Here is a 16,788-nt window from a genome sequence, read left to right on the forward strand (position 1 = left end):
GCTGCTGCGGAGGCTTGCCCCGGACTCTTCACAGCGCAGTATTTCTTGATAATGTATGGAGAATGGAGGGACTTGGACAATGCAGTGTTGAAATATGGATTAGACGGGAGTTGGCAGGAGTGAATGTTTGTGCCTGAGGCCACTACCTGCTGTGCTTCCCAATGATTGTGATTACAAAGCAAAGGGATTAACACACAAGACTCAAGAAAACTGCTGAACTCCGCAAATACAGTGAAGCCTGATGTGATTAAAGATCAAGTCCCTGGTGAAGCTCTCAGTGTAATTACAATTTGCCCATTGCTCCATAACAGCAAAACACGCAATTAAAATCTAATTACAGATCTCTTAAATTGTTAAATGGACAATTCATCATTCGTCATTCTTCCAGCTTAATTTCTTTTGGTGTGAGCTGCCTGATTTTGGGTGAGTTAAAGCCTCATATCTCTGCTTTCTTCTGCAGAGAGGTTTGTTTGATGGCTACAGTTTAGTAGGAGGAAAACTCCACACAGATAAAACACAGCAGGCCAGAGGGACAAACGTGTTAATTCGATTTCACAATGAACTGTCCTTTTAATGCTGCGAACATTACGGGCTCTTACCGAGACTAACAGTGAGTATTTGTTTTGCTGGACACGTGAGTGATCTGTGCTTGATGTACACCATTGATTATCTGCTCTGTGTGATCTGTTGCAGAGCCTAAAAATAAATGAGCTTATTGAATAAACAGGGTTCAGACAGAGTTAATGGCTCAGTACCGCTGGCATCACGTTACCGTACACTGGAGAAGGCATGGTAAAACATATGACATTACAAAGATGCACTATTTTATGTAATGATGAGGGGGGGAAGTGTACGAGAAAAAGAGATGGTTTTCAAAGTGAAAGAAAGAAGAGACACATGAGAGGTCCTTTTGTAAAGGCTGGATGTGTAATTAGCTTTAAATTAAAGTTAAACATACACAGTCAACAACAGTCTTTGCATACATTTGGTCTATGACCAGATGCTCCTAAGCAGCATGTGTATGCACGTTTTGTCCTATTATCACTTGATGAGGGAATTAATCAGTGACACGTGCTTGCATTATTTTGGTTTATGACCACCTGGACAGTGTTTCACTGCCAGAAGTAATGACTCATAACACAAACACACAGTCCAAATCAGAAAGAACTGCATGAAGGCAGCGCAAGGTCAAAGTCTTCCTGTTGAAATGTTCAGCCTCAGTTCAGTCACTCTCCTATAGAGACCTCTTGGTCTGACGAAGACACCGCACCGCCCTCTTTCTTCAGAGTTTTCAGGCATTTGTCGAGCCTTTTGATGCAGACCGTCACATCTTCTCGAGTGATACCCACAGCGGAGGCAGCGTTGAGGTAAGGACAGGGGTACGACTCCGAGTGGGACATAAACCCGCGAAACGTGTGTCCGCTTACGGTCTGCTCCTTGCCCAGTGGTATCACCCTGGAAACACGAGTGAACATAGTAACACAGAGCAATGGGATTTTAACAATAATGTAAAAAACAACAAAAATAACCTCTTTATTTTATGCAATATTTACCGCAGATCAACATGTCTCACAAATAAAACCAACACTGCAATGTACACTCATGGGCCACTTAATTAGGTACACCTGTTCAAGTGCTTGTTAAAGCAAATATCTAATCAGCCAGTCACATGGCAGAAACTCAGAGAATTTAGGAAGAAGGCCTGGTGAAGTTCAAACTCTGCATCAGAACTGGGAAGAATGGTGATTTAAGATGCTTTGAATGTGACGTGTTTGCCGGTGCCAGATGGGCTGGTCTGAGTATTTCAGAAACTGCTGATCTGCTGGAATCTTCCCACACAACCATACGCCCAACATTCAGATGGTAGGGTCAGAATTTGTCATAAACAACATGATCCATCCTGCTTTGTTCAGGCAGCTGGTGGTGGTTTCTTGGCATACTTTGGGCCGCTTAGTACCAAATAAGCATTGTTTAAAAACTTTAGCTTACAATAAGTATTGTTGCTGACCACGTGAATCCCTTTAGGATCACAGTGTGCAGGACCCATCTTCTGAGGGCTGCTTACAACACGTCATGAAGCTCAAATAATCTCAAACGGAGTTCTTGAACATGAAAATGAGCTGAGCTCAGAGTCCCCAGATCTCAATCCAACAGAGCACCTTTGAAATGTGCTGGACCAGGATGTGCGGGGACTTCACCTGGTTTCAACTGCAATACTGTAAATAATAATCGTGGCCATGAATTCTGGCAAGGTTTCACCACTGTCAGCAGAGTTTAGACTCACTTTAATGTGAAATCAATTACTGCCCAGCTATAAGGACTGTGCACGCAGCACAATGGCAGCAGAATGCACTAGAATCAGATGAAGATCTCTATTAATCTCTTCAGCTGGAGAAGAGAAAAGCTCACTACTGATGTGAAAATCCAAAGCCGGGTGCCTCCCATTCATGTTTGGCTCTGAGAGCATTTCATTTAATGCCACGTCCACAGCTGCAAACTGTTCACGAAACTCAAATCTTAAACATTTCTTTTCTTTTATGAAAACAACATGCTCAGGACGTACAAGGCTAAAACATTTGACTACACTTCACACTAGGACCTTGGAAAAATCCAACTGGGAGCATTAAATTCCAAACAACACTATAAACAATCGTGACAGAATGACCCAAATAAATCTTTTATTCTGGATATATAAAATATTTAGATTAGCTCTCATGCACGATTGAAAACTATAAAGAGAAAAAACACAAAATGAAATGTGCGGGGGTGGTGGGGGCCATGCTCCTAATTTGACATTGTGTATTTATGCAGATCCATCGATTCATGTGACAGAGTGAGAACGAAACAGTTAAAAACTGACAAATCCTCCTCACTAATGCTGCTGCTTTCAGAGCTGGTGCCCGCTGCCCCAGAGGAGACCACATCCTTCAACATCTAATGGAAACATCCTGTTTTATTTAGGATGCGGCTGTGATAGGAAGGGCTGTCTTAATTTTCTAAAGTAGTTTCCGCTGCTCAGTATTCAGCAGATCCATCTGCCTGATTGCTGATTTTGCCGAGCAAAATGCAACATCTTTCTAAACCCACTCAAACACACACACACACACTCCCCTATCCTGTTATTCTCTCTCTCCCCCCTCCATGTCCATTTCCAGGCCACATCATCAACATGGCCTTACCTGGCTCCTGACACTTGTCGGGTGAACAACATGGATCCTAGCTGAGTCACCGCCTTGTCGCTGTTGGCCTGGAGACCATCTAGAGACATGGCTGGAAGAGAGAGGCGCATAGTGAAGTCAGTAAACATCTGAGACCAAACACAAAGCCATTTCAGAAAAGCAGAGTGAGGATCAATTGATACCTAACCAGCAGCTTACCCAGAGAAATGGGGTTGTGAGGGGTGTGAAGCAACCTCTCCCCGTGTGCAGAAGCCAGACTCTTCAGCTGCTCAGCCAGGAACGAATAAATCTCCTGCACACCATGCCAATACACACAAGAAGGATGAAGACACAGAACAACACACAAGATCTATAAATAGCACTACAATACTCCTTTTTGCATACAGACACAGGCTTACTTTAACAGCAGCAGCAGCCTTGGTTTTATTGCTAATCAAGCAAATCTTCCAACAAAGCAGGTGGATGCATGACCAAACTCTTCCCTATTTGCCTGACCCTGTATGTGTGTCTGTTTCAGTCTAAGCTTCAGTACAAGCACTATGTTCATTTCCTGTCCAGCTTGTTCTTAACACATCCACCTCTGGGATCAATTAGAGAGGCCAGGAGAGTAAAAGAAGAGGACTGCAGGCTCTTAAACACAGTTTTTGATATTCACATGCTTCAAATACGCTGATTAAGCACCGAGAGTCTCAGAGCAGCGTGTGGAAGACTGAAATAGAACGATGATGTTCAGGACACAAACGTTCAAACAGGGAAGCTACACGACAACTAAACACAGTGCGTTTGTTGCTAGCTACCAGCTCCAGATTCCCCAAAGAAGCTCTTTTCACTGCGTCTGTGTGTGTGAGCGAGGGCACACTCTGCTGACTCATACTGTCCTTGTTTGAAAGCATCAAGAGGGAAAATATTTTCCCTGTCAAGAGTCAAACACAAACAGCATTTCAATGATGTCAAGTGTCTCTAAGTGTCCATTGTCCTCTAATAACAAAGGATGACTTTATTATGCTGCAGGAGGAGAACAGCGTAAGTGGTGGTGAGAGTGCAGGACAATAAGTTTGTGTTTGTGACGAGTCAAAGGCCGCCCCGACTAAAACAAAAGCACGCGCATCACCCGTTTCTTCTTTTCATTATGCAGACATTATCTAAACTGGTGGTACACACGAGGCAGTAAATGAACCTAAACAGATGAAACGCTTGAATTATTAAAAGCTCGTGATTCTGGGAGAGACGTTCTGCAGACTCTATGGGGAAAAAAATGGTTCTGTACATTAATTATGCATAAAGTGGACCGAGAGGAATCAATAAGCTCTGATGGTGTGTCGGGTCAGGCAAGAGGCCACAGGAATCTCCTAGGTATACATTTCAGCTACGGATTAGGTTGTACACCGATATCCCACTTTGAGTATTGTATGGCATCATTTTTAAATACGTGTAATTTCTGTATATGAATCCGGGGTAATTTCTAAAAAAACTTCTACTTTAAAGTGTTATTCCTTTTCGAGTTTCTGTGCTCTGAGTGTGAGGACAAACAGATTCTCTCAGTTGCAGCACATTTACGGCGCAGCAGCAGTTTAGAGGAGAGAGAATGCTGCAGTGCCGATCATCTAAAGAGGAGGATGCTGCATTGTGAGTAACTCTGCTTTAAAGCAGGAAGCCACCAGGGGAGGTTTTCTCAAACTCTCAAAGAATCAATTTTATCTTTCTATAGTGGACTCCTTCCTTCACAGAGCTCACTACACACAAGTCCACAGTCTCTATCATCAGTGAGAACGCAGGTGAAGCAAAAAAGGACACACACACAGAAAACTGTAACATATAGCCAACTGCAACTCAATACAACTTATATAAGTTATTGCCATTTTTAGTAGGAAAGACGCTGACATGGCACAGAGACATATTCAGACCGACTACAATATACACCTGATACTCCTGCAGTCCCATAATGTTCTCATCATACATGTTGGAAACATCCAGCAGACATAACAGCCACGTTTAACTAAGTGAGGAACTATTTTTAGCCGTATAAAAAGGTGACGTGTGCACCACTCTCACCTTTCTTTCTGACAAGTATTTCTTATAGCCACAGACTCCCAGCGTGAGAAGGGTAATGAGGACGTCGAGGGAAGGTGAGGCTGATGCTCTCCCTGGAAGAGAAGCCAGAAGCTGCTGTCAAACTGAACTAGAAGCTTGTTATTAATGTTTAACAACAATCCAATTTGACTTACACAGATGAGGATAAAATTATTAGCCCCCTGACAGGATTTAAACATAACATAACATTTCTAAACACACTAGTTTCTTCACACAGTACACAACAAGCCCGGCAGAGGTAGGAAGGAAAACATTTCAAAGACTCTTGAAAGAAAATTAGAGAGATGTGTCTAAAATGCCCCAGAACAGCTGCTGACACATTGGTGAATGAGTTAGCCGGCTTGTGCTTCACGCATCCACCTCTGGGATCAATTAGAAAGGGCAGGAGAGTAAAAGAAGATGAGTGCAGGCTTTTAAACAGTTTTTGACATTCATATGCTTCAAATACGCTGTTAAGCATCAAGAGCCTCAGAGCAGTGTGTCGAGGACTGTAGAAGGGCGATGGAGCTCAGGACACAGACGTCCAGGCAGGGAAGCTGCACGACAACTAAACGCAGAGTCTTTGTTGACTTCGAGATTTCAGACACAGAAAATCTCCACGTTGTCAGAAGAGTCACATTCAAGCCAGACTGGACTATCCCAACAATAGCCTGGAGGAGGACTATGCATACTGGAAGCACGGCTTTGGTTAGATGAGATTAAACTACGGCTGTTTGGCTGCAGAGACGCTGCTCGTGTTTGGAGGGAGAGGCATACGACCCAAAGAACAGTCCCCAAAGTGAAACACGGTGGTGGGAGTATTTTGCTGTGGGGACGCTGCAATGTGTCTGGAACTGTGATCTCATCAGGGTGGCAGGAAAAAAACCTCAAGCAGTCAGCATCGCTTTGACTTCCAGCACAACAACAAATCAAAACATACGTCACTCCTGACTGGCCTGCATAAAGCCCTGAGTTGAATCCAACTGGAGTATCGGGTAATAAGTTTGACCCTGATAGTTTGAGGTTTTGGTGAAATAATTTAGTGTCTTTTTGACAAGTAAAGAAACTAAAAACCGAAAATAAAATAAGACGCTTGCCGGGGTTACTGAGGGTTCATCGGTCTGATTGCTGGCGGGATGAACCTAAAGTGTTTTGAATGCAAAGTCCTGTGCATTTCTACAGCGGGCCTGGTGTCATTTTTCTATGAGCTGGTATAACTTCAGTTCAGATTTGGCCTGACAGAAAAGAAAATGTGTAACAGTATACCCACAGATGACAGTTAGTGGAAGGTATCAGAGCTGGACACTTTCCAAGCACTGACAGAAGCTCAACTGCAGCATGAGAAAATTAAACAAATAAACCAAAGTGAAAAGCTGGCTTAGGCAGATTCCGATTAGTCACACAGAGCAGTGCACAGTCTTACTGCTGCTTTCTGAGAGTTACCCAAAATGTTTAAAAAGCACGTCAATGAACTTCTCTAGATATTATCTGATGGCAGTGACAACACAGTTGTCCAGTGCAGCTGGTTTAAACATTGGCCTTTAACCTCCCAGTTCCCTCGTGCAAAGTTCATACCATCTCTGATTGGATGGATTTGTGACAGTGTGAGAACAGTGCAGGTAGGATTGTAGCGAATTCAGTTACCATGGGGACATCAACAGTCCCAATGAAATGCACCCCAGTTTCAGCGATGATGGTTAAAATGCACTAGTGGTGAGATTTTGTTAGAAATCATGGCTCTAAAATTTAGAACGGGAACAATGCGGTTGCCTTTGCAGTCTCGGGTCAAGAAGAAAAAGTAGGAAAGAGGGAAATTTGTGCTGAAAAGGTTTGAAGTTAAACAAACAACAACAAAAAAGAACAAAAACAACAACAAGACCCTGTTTCTTCATACTACATCAGTTATCCCATTTTATAGCCCAGTGCCTCTCGATGGACTGTGGACTTTTTTCTTTTCATTTCCAATTCCTGTAATATATTTATTATTAAACATTTACATGTTAACAAGTCCTCAGAGCTAATAGAGAAACGATGGGGACTTTACTGCTTTATGATTGTAGCACCCTGAACAAGGAAATCAACAAAAGATCAAGAATAAAATGCTTGATTGCAGCCCTGCGTGTTAATCAGAGTAGGGCACAATAAACACAAAGTGGGCTGCAGGATTTTTATGTTTGTGAACAGTCATCTTATGTTTAAGCATGAAAACGAATCATTCAAACATTTTCATGCTTTATTACCAATTTACTAAAATATGGCAGTGCATAAAAACTAAAAACTGTGCTCTACACTTTGAAACTTTCAAAACATTTGCTTTTATGTAAATACACAAATCTGCATGGGTACACATGCCCACCTGGTTATTGTTTCATACCAGTGAGCGTTAACACTCACCTGGGTACATCTTGCTTATCTCCTGTATGAACGACTCATCAAAGCCTGCAATTATAGCACCACCTACTGGAACCATAAAGTTCTTGTCCAGGCTCTGTACAAAGGCATCGATTCTTCCCACACGAGCGCCCTGATGACAGACAATCCGAGAAAATCACATCGTAGCATTCAAAGGTGAGCTCCAGATCAACTTGCTACATGCACTGTGCAGTGAAGAGTGTTGATACCTGTTGAATGAGGTGCATGCATTTGGACGACTGTACGCCATATGCATTGTTAACTATGTGGGGGATGTCATGCTTGCTGCAGAGAGATGACAGCTCCTCAAGCCTGCAAGACCCCAAAACAAACAGTATTAGAAATGGTGCATACCTTATTCCCACACCATGAGCCAAAACAAGCAACATACATCATGTTTCCTTTGAAAGTAAGAAATCCTGCAGGCAGCCTACATCAACACATACATAACATGACATAATAAAACCTGAGGGCATGAATGAAAGCTTACAAGACCTGTCAGGGACCCGTGGGGCGAAGCAAGAAGTCGTTGAATGAACACACAGGATATTTTCAGCTCCGAGCTCCTCAATCTTGCGTTCAACTGCTTCCAAATCTGTCCGCAGCTCATCACCCTCGAGCACATTCTCCACGACCACAGGTTCAAAGCCTGAGAAAACAGTAAGTCTTAATGTAAGCAAACGATTTAAAGATGGCAATAAAGTGAAACACTTTCACAATTAATCTGAACCCTTCATGATCCATGACATTTCAAACACAGACGTGCTCGCTGATCAGGATGCAAGGTTGACAGGACACTGGATACGAGTCATATGGTCACCTGCTGTGATCATAGACTTGAAACAGGACTTCTGGTCGATGCGAGGCCAAATGATGTAGCGAGCTTTGGGTCTCCTGTGACGAAGGGTCAGAAAGCAGAGAGTCAAACTCATCCCTGTAGCCATGGGTACCACGAAGCAGCTGGCCACACTCCGGACGCCTGTAACGCACAAGCAGCAGACAACTGAAAATAAGACTTCGAAACCTTTCGTTAATTCTACAGAAAGACTTCCATACACTTTACCAAGTGGACATTTGGGAGGAAAAGGCAAAATTTAACATCTAGCTTATCACAAATACTAGTGTAACTGATAAGAGCTACACACCTGCAAGCTTTAAAACATCCAGGACAACTGAGTTGGTCAGTTTGTTAAGCAGACTGGATCCTGCAGCTTTAGGCTGAATAGCAGCGATGTCACCTGACCGGCCGATGCCGTGGATCAGCCTAGACAAAACAGCTGGATGTCACAACACGAGCAGTTAAACGACCTCCTAAACTCCGTGATGAGCGCAAAGCTGACATTTCACAGCCCAGTGTAATAAATCTGCGTGCAAGGCCAATTTAAAAAAAACCCACAGATACAGGTGAGGACAGAATTATTAGCTCCCCTATGAAACATCCTTGTTTTATTAAGTATTTTGAAAGCCCAGGTAAACAGAGCAAGCAATTTATTTTTTTCCTTCTTTTGTTAAACGCAGCATTTTCAAACATCCTGTTTTACTTTGGACGCTCATGTTACTTTGCACAAATAAATAAAATCATTATCCATCTCCTGCAACAAATCCTTTTCTCTAAACTTATTGTTTTTGGAATGATGCTTTTTCAAGTGACAGCTCAAACTCTGACGTTTTTATACTGTATGTAAATTGGAAGAAAACTTTCAGTTTTACCTTGATTTTACAAGCAGTGAGCGTTACAAAGTTAAAGCACATCCTTGATTTTCAGGGGGCTAATAATATTCACCCCGGTAAAGTTTGTTTACTGAAGAAAACTGGTATGTTTATAAATGCTACATTGAAAATCACTTGTTCTGTTAAAAAGGCCAATTACATTTCATAAGGGGGCTAATAATTTTGTCCTTATCTGTATATCAGTATAGGTGCTTTTACCTCGTTACAGACAAACTGCAACAAAATCTATTAGAATTACAAAAGGTTTTGCACTTATTATTCATGAAATGTGTTCAAAAAGCAAACATAAGTCTTTTTAAACTAATAACACACAAAAAGTTTTCATGTCTTTATCAAACACAGTAAATTTCAGTTAGCCATTCCCCAAAAGCAACCTGGAATCAATCAAGTGTCCCTGTTAAGGAAATGAGGTCTGAAGTGTGTATAGCACAGCTCCCCCAATTCTCCCTAGGATCACACCAAGTTTGGAGGTGACAAAGAATCACAACAAAACTGCAGAGCAACGTGTAAGCCTCGTAAAATAAATTTTAAAAGATAACTTTAGGACAAGAAAAGCTTGGTGCACGCAATAAAACAATTGAACAAAACACACAGAGGCTGAAACAAAGAAAATCATGGTTTTGGAACGGCTGAGTCAGCATCCTGACCTCAAACCAATTTATGGCTGACGGTCAGACCCATAATCATGTGGATGATGACACAGATTTTGTAGTTTTGCCTCTATATACCACCACAGTGACAATCAGAGTGTCAGTTAACTTTAGACGTTTAAGTTTAATTCGAGGGGTTTAACAAAAAATGTGGTATCTGTGCACTGGAACTCTTAATGTCAAAGATGTGGAAAATCTTTTTCTTTATTTTTAGCTGTCATTCAACAATCTGTCACACTCTTAGAAAGAAGCCATGCACTGATCACCCCAGCAACACCAAAAGGCCTTAAAGAGCACAGACTTTAATTAGGAAAGATTTCAAATTCTTTTCATAGCTAAGAAAAAAACTTCACAACTTCAAGTCAAATGAAAAACACTCAAGGAGGTAGGCATATCGTTGACAAAGCCCAAAATCAAGAGATGCATTTATGAACAAAAATATGGAGGGTTTACAGTGATGTGCTGCTGGTTACACTCAAGAACGGGAAGAACAGACTTTACAAGAAAGCATCTAACAGAGCCTGCACGGACATGGAGAAAATCCTGGGACAGATGAAACCAGCATGTACGGCAGAGTAGCAGTACTGTACTGCATAGCTGCCAAAGGAATCGAGTACGTAACATTGCAAATAGATGTTGAATCAATGCACACTGCAAGAGCAACCAAGAGTTTTTCATGGCAAAGAAACTGGATATTCCTAAATCGCCAAGGTGGTCATCTGATCGTAGCCCAACAGAGCAGCTTTTCAGTTACTTAAGCACAAACTGAAGGTGGCTGAGGTAAAGGCCTGACCGAGAACAGAAGACCATGTCCATGGCTTTTACACTTCATCCAGTCACTGACGGCAAAAGATTTTAATCCAACTATTTCCTAAACAGTTAAAGCAAAGTATTTAAAATACTTTTTTTAAATTAAAAATGAAAGTTTTAACTTCAATCACATCTTGATTGTCTTATTTAAAATCCACTGTGGTGATGTACGTAGGCAACATAAAAAAGTGTGTCTCCAAGTGTGACAGAGATGGGCGCAGAGTGTGTTTTTCTTCCAACTATTCTAAATCAGAATCGCTTTAAGCACAATCCTGCACTACGAAATATTTGTCGTAGAGACAAAACAACAACAACAAAAGATCCGCTTGCTTTTTATCTGCCTCACAATCCATCACTCGGGGTTTAAAAGTGAATCGCTAATAACGCATAAGGCCTGGCGGGCAAACTTGAACCTGTAATGTCGTCTTGCCACAAGGCTGGATGCCACCCGGCCTTCTCTCTCTCCTACTCCACAGTTACCCAAGAAGTTGTTGCTGTCCATCACAGCTAGCTCGCTGAGGAAGAGCTCAACAGTGCTCTCGCTCCATCCCTCCTCGGGACACTTTCCCTGCAACACACACAACATGAAAGAGGAAGTGTCTTCACTGCAGTGGTATGAGGAAACAAAATAAAGCTTTGAGCGTACTTGTTCCAGTAACTGTCTGATGAGTTGCTCATGGCCACGGCGAGCCTGCGATCCCTGACGGATGTAGGAAGGTGACACAATCTTCTCGCTCAGGTTAAAGTTGTCGCTGTTCATCTGTGTTAAACACACAACTTTGTGGTAAGTCAGTGCAGTGGGTGTCCAAACCGTTCTACAAATGCTTATTTCACAAAATTAACCAATAGGGGAAACTAAGATAAGATAAGATAGAACTTTATTAATCCCTCGGGTGGGTTCCTCTGGGAAATTCGACTTCCAAAAGAAGCACAGCAACGACCGAAGTTACAGTTACAGAATTGTTATATATATATATATATATATATATATATATATATACACACACACACACACACACACACACATATAAATACAGAGACAAATATAAATAAAATATACAAAGGGGATAAATAGAATAAATAGGAATAAAAAATAAAAATACAAGTGAATTGCACATTTCAAGTATTGAGTCTATTGCACCGTTGACTATTTACAAAAAGTATTGCACAAGGTATTGTACAGTGAGGTGAAGAGGCACTACAGCTTAGTTGTTCCCCCCTCCTTTGTCCTCCTTTGTCCTCCTGTTTCCCCTCCCTCTCCCCTCCAGAGAGGAGTTAAACAGTTTGATGGCGTGTGGGACAAAGGAGTTTTTAAGTCTGTTAGTTCTTGTCTTGGGGAGAAGCAACCTGTCACTGAACAGACTCTTCTGATTGTTTATGGCCGTGTGCAGAGGATGCCCAGCATTGTTCATAATGTCCAGCAGTTTCTTTAATGTCCTTTTCTCTGCCACTGTCACCAGAGTGTCCAGCTTCATGCCGACCACAGAGCTAGCCTTCCTGATCAGTTTCTCCAGCCTGGATGAGTCCCTCTTTGCTGTGCTGCTCCCCCAGCACACCACAGCATAGAAAAGTACTCCAGCAACCACCGACTGGTAAAACATCCTCAGGAGCTTCCTGCAGATGTTAAAAGACCTCAGCCTCCTGAGGAAGTACAGTCAGCTTTGGGCTTTTTTATACAGGTGCTCTGTGTTGCATGACCAGTCCAGTTTATTGTCCACCCACAGCCCGAGGTACTTGTACTTGTTGACCACCTCCACCTCCTCCCCCTCTATCTGAACCGGCAGTGGACCTTCTCTGGACCTCCCGAAGTCCACAACCAGTTCCTTAGTCTTTGAGGTGTTGAGTTGCAGGTGGTTTGTGTGACTCCATGCGACAAAGTTCCTCACCAGACTTCTGTACTCCTCTTCCCGATCATCCCAGATACACCCCATGATGGCCGTGTCATCTGCAAACTTCTGAATGTGGCATAATTCAGAGTTGTAGCAGAAGTCAGAGGTGTACAGGGTGAAGAGAAGAGGGGACAGCACAGTTCCCTGTGGTGCTCCTGTGCTGCTGACCACAGTGTCAGACGTGATGTCCTTCAGCCTGACGTACTGTGGTCTGTCGGTGAGGTAGTCGGAGATCCAAGCCACCAGGCAGGGGTCCACCTCCATCCTGTTCAGTTTTTCCTGAAGCATACAGGGCCGGATGGTATTAAAGGCACTGGAAAAGTCAAGAAACAGGATCCTGACCGTGCCTTTTCCCCCATCCAGGTGTGAGTGGGCTCTGTGTAGGAGGTACAGGATGGCATCCTCCACTCCGACACCCGCCTTGTATGCAAACTGTAGTGGGTCCTGGGCATGTTGTACCTGTGGTCGGAGGAGGTTGAGGAAGAGCCGCTCTAGAGTCTTCATAAGATGTGACGTCAGTGCCACCGGTCGGAAGTCATTCAGCTCATTGGGCTGGTTCTTTTTGGGGACCGGGACGATGCAGGATGTCTTCCATAGGGCGGGCACTCTCCCCAGTCGCAGACTGAGGTTGAAGACTCGTTGTAGCGGCTCCCCAAGTTCAGCAGCACACGCCTTAAGCATCCTAGGACACACCTTGTCTGGGCCTGCTGCCTTTCTGGGGCGAAGCTTCCTCAGTTGCCTCCTGACCTGATCCACTGTGACACTGGGAGGTGTTTGGGAGGAGGGGAGGGGGGGAGATGTCTTGCTGCTGAGAGAGGGATTGGAGGAGGGGGGTGTCATGGTGTCAGGAAGGGGGGGAAGCGAGGGAGGCAGGAGAGTGGGGAGAGGACTCTGTAGTGAAGGTGAGGGTGAGGGTGGGGGGGTTGTGGGCTGGTCAAACCTGTTGAAGAAGTTGTTGAAGTCGTTTGCCTTCTCCACAGTCCCCCCCACTGTGCTTTTCTTGGTGTTGTGGCCTGTGATGGTTTTCACACCATTCCAGACCTCCCTCATATTGTTCCTCTCCAACTTCTGCTCCACCTTCCTCCTGTAGGTGTCCTTTGCTTCCCTCAGGCAGCGTTTCACCTCCCGCTGTGCTGCTTTCATCTCCTCCTTCACTTTGCTCCTGAAAGCCTTCTTCTTCATGTTGAGGACAGCTTTGACTTCCTGTGTTACCCACGGTTTGTTATTAGGATAACACCGTACCGTCTTAGCAGGGGCGACTGTGTCCACACAAAAGTTGAGGTAGTCTGTAAGACAGTGTGTCGCCCCCTCTATGTCCTCACCATGTGGGCTCAGGAGCACATCCCAGTCTGTGGTGTCATAGCAGTCTCTCAGAGCATCCTCCTTTTCTGGGGTCCATCTCCGGATAAATAATAACATTTATGAAAAGTGAAAAGGTTTGAAATCTTTCACTTTTGCTTCAAGCTTTGACAAAATCGTCTGTTTATGTTCATAAAGGCCAAACTGCGGTAATGTGGCTTCTTCCTGTTGTAGGAGCAAAACACTCCTCAGTTTCCGTTCCTTCACACTGGCACCAAGGATGTGTTTTTACTGTAACTCTTAACTTTCGCGATCATTAGGTAAGTTTACTAATTATTATCGCACGAAGCTCATGACGAACTGCTCATTCAATATTTTATAAAGGGACAGGTTTGTTAAAAATGCCAAAGTTACACCAGACCTTTTTACCAATGCATCCCTAAATTTTATCTTAGCGCCCCTAAAAATAACCGTATTAATAACATATTTTAATATTATTAGACATCTTTTTCTAAGGTTATATTCCGAAAAACGTCTATCAGAGACATCAGATTAGAAGGAGAACAGGTTTAAAAGTCCAGCATTCCCAATATTATGATGAAATTCGTGACAGAAAGGAGATGAAGAAGTAATTTCATGACACAAGCCGGCACGGATTTAAAACACCAACTGAAACGTTAGCAAGCAAAAGTGCAAATTTTTCCGATGCTGCAGGGTCATTACCATTAAGTATATTTATTCTCAAAATAGTGTCACAAATGTTAGCTAATATAGTCTAGAATAGAGATGATGAGCCAGTTTTTTTCACTTTGTCAAAGTTTTCTATTCTGGTGGAGCTAAGCTTGTTTGTTTAAAGAACTAATTTAAAGAAACTACAGTTTATTATAAATGTAATTTTTTCATGAATTGATAAATGTGTTTTCTAAAATAAATGATTAAAACAAACTAACATATAACTGGATTCTAATAAGCGAAAGTAAAGACGGCTTTACCTCAGCGGTCCCCAAACCCCCGGGCCACGGACCGGAGTCGTTTGTTACCGGGCCGTGAGAGTTGAGGCCCGGGTGTGAACTTTATCCCTGGGTCTTTTCCCGTGTTGTAATTGTGTGTCTTATTTTGAAATAAATATTTACGCATTACCACAGTGACCAGAGAGCATTAAGGGGCAGAGAGGGGGATGTTACTCTCAATGTTGTTGGTGCATTTCAGGAGGATGCTGCTAATAAAGTTACACAATTACACAGTGAATTTGCGTTTATTATTATATTTACAAAACACCACAGTTGCTGTCTTGGTCGTATCATTTTATTTTGTTGTATTTATCTGTGACACATTAAAAAAGGTCCGTGAAAATACTGTCTGACATTAAACCGGTTCGTGGCACAAAAAAGGTTGGGGGCCGCTGCTTTACCTCATATATCAGTATCAGTGCAATACTGAATCTGAACATTGCAATTGACATAGATGGATAATTAATATGGATCAGTTTATGCCTTTCACTGGGTTTTAAATACTGTTTCAGTGTTACATGTACTTTTTAATGACAGCATAAAGACTAAGAGGAAAATAGAGACGGGGAGTGAGGGCAAAAGCAGGATGATGTCAGTGAAGAGAAACCAGTAAGAGCGGATGAGTGACCAAAGTCTACAACACTGTTATCAAGCCAAGGTGCCTTCTGTTTTGCCTGCATTCACTGATTAATGTTTCACATAACTAAGCAGTGTGCTAAATGTGGATTCTTCCAAACCTTTCAGTAACTTATGTCACAATTACTATGTTCATTTACCTTATTTACAGGTAGTGAAATTAAAAGGAAAACTTTTCAGTAGCACACTTGAAATGGGATGCCTAATGCCCTCTGTTGAGTCCTTACAGCAAAATGAGGCTTTGTATTCAAAAACCTGTATGTAAAAGCAACTTTATTATCAGATTGCTTCTTGTACAGGTACATGGAGTGGCAGCCTTTCTGTTAAGAGGCTGAAACAATGTTGTGCATGTTTATCGTCACATGTGCTTTGCAGCAAATCTGTTTCCGCCTTACTCAGGAAAACTCTGGTCACCATGACTGAGCCTTTCCCTCAGGTTTACGGATCCACCCTAAAGCAGGTGCAAGTGAAATGACCTGTTTAAATCACCTGCAATCGTCATCCTTCTAACGAATTGACGATTGCAGTTTATGTCATTATTTATTTTCTTTATAAAATATCTCGTGGTATACGACTCGTGATAGTTACAGCGCTGTATTAACTATATATATCATATATGCATTAACTATTCTTATTTGATTCATGTAAAAATTGCAATATGTAACACTAAATGAATGTTTTCCCCATTAGAAGCTGAGCCCTACCTAAACGTTTGAGCCTAAAATTGTCCCTGTGTTATACGAGTGCTAACTTACTCAGTGCTAGAAGTCTGGTTTCAATCCAGAGTTTGCTTAGGAACAGAGTACAGGCTAGCTCCGCCAAGCTAAGTTAGGCTAAGCTAATGTGTTCCGGGCCGGAAAATAAAACACGGCGCATCTTCGTCAGAGACGCTCTGGTAACTCACGGTGCGTGCTCTTACCTCGCGGTTTTCCAAAAAAATGTCTTCACGTGGACGCCAAACAAACCGCAGACATGTACGCACACATCTGAATGAGAAAGTAGCACACAGACAGACTGAAGGACGCCTTCACGTGACCACCAAGCGTTGCTCACGTGGTCAACGCTGTGCAAAGTCATGCTCCAGCGTGAAGAGAGAAGAGAA

General features: G+C 42.7%; 1 protein-coding gene across 2 annotated transcripts; it reads right to left on the minus strand.

The window, feature by feature from the left end:
* Window positions 1–908: 908 nt before the first annotated feature.
* On the minus strand, window positions 909–16,788 carry sepsecs (Sep (O-phosphoserine) tRNA:Sec (selenocysteine) tRNA synthase). Of its 2 annotated transcripts, XM_085267125.1 has the most exons (12): window positions 16,606–16,783; window positions 11,499–11,612; window positions 11,266–11,420; window positions 8,807–8,925; window positions 8,482–8,640; window positions 8,157–8,310; window positions 7,871–7,973; window positions 7,644–7,773; window positions 5,232–5,323; window positions 3,378–3,471; window positions 3,180–3,270; window positions 909–1,455 (listed from the first exon to the last, which is right to left on the minus strand). In XM_085267125.1, the coding sequence occupies exons 2-12, from the start codon at window positions 11,610–11,612 to the stop codon at window positions 1,227–1,229; spliced, it is 1,440 nt and encodes a 479-aa protein (XP_085123251.1). In that variant the 5' UTR covers window positions 16,606–16,783; the 3' UTR covers window positions 909–1,226. The 2 variants fall into 2 exon arrangements, with proteins under 2 accessions (XP_085123251.1, XP_085123250.1); XM_085267124.1 differs by having other exon boundaries at window positions 11,266–11,612; window positions 16,606–16,788.

Source organism: Mchenga conophoros, linkage group LG3 (assembly GCF_057382185.1).
Source record: "Mchenga conophoros isolate Kocher_MC1m ecotype Shallow Benthic linkage group LG3, M_conophoros_male_GT1.1, whole genome shotgun sequence".
NCBI lineage: Eukaryota > Metazoa > Chordata > Actinopteri > Cichliformes > Cichlidae > Mchenga > Mchenga conophoros.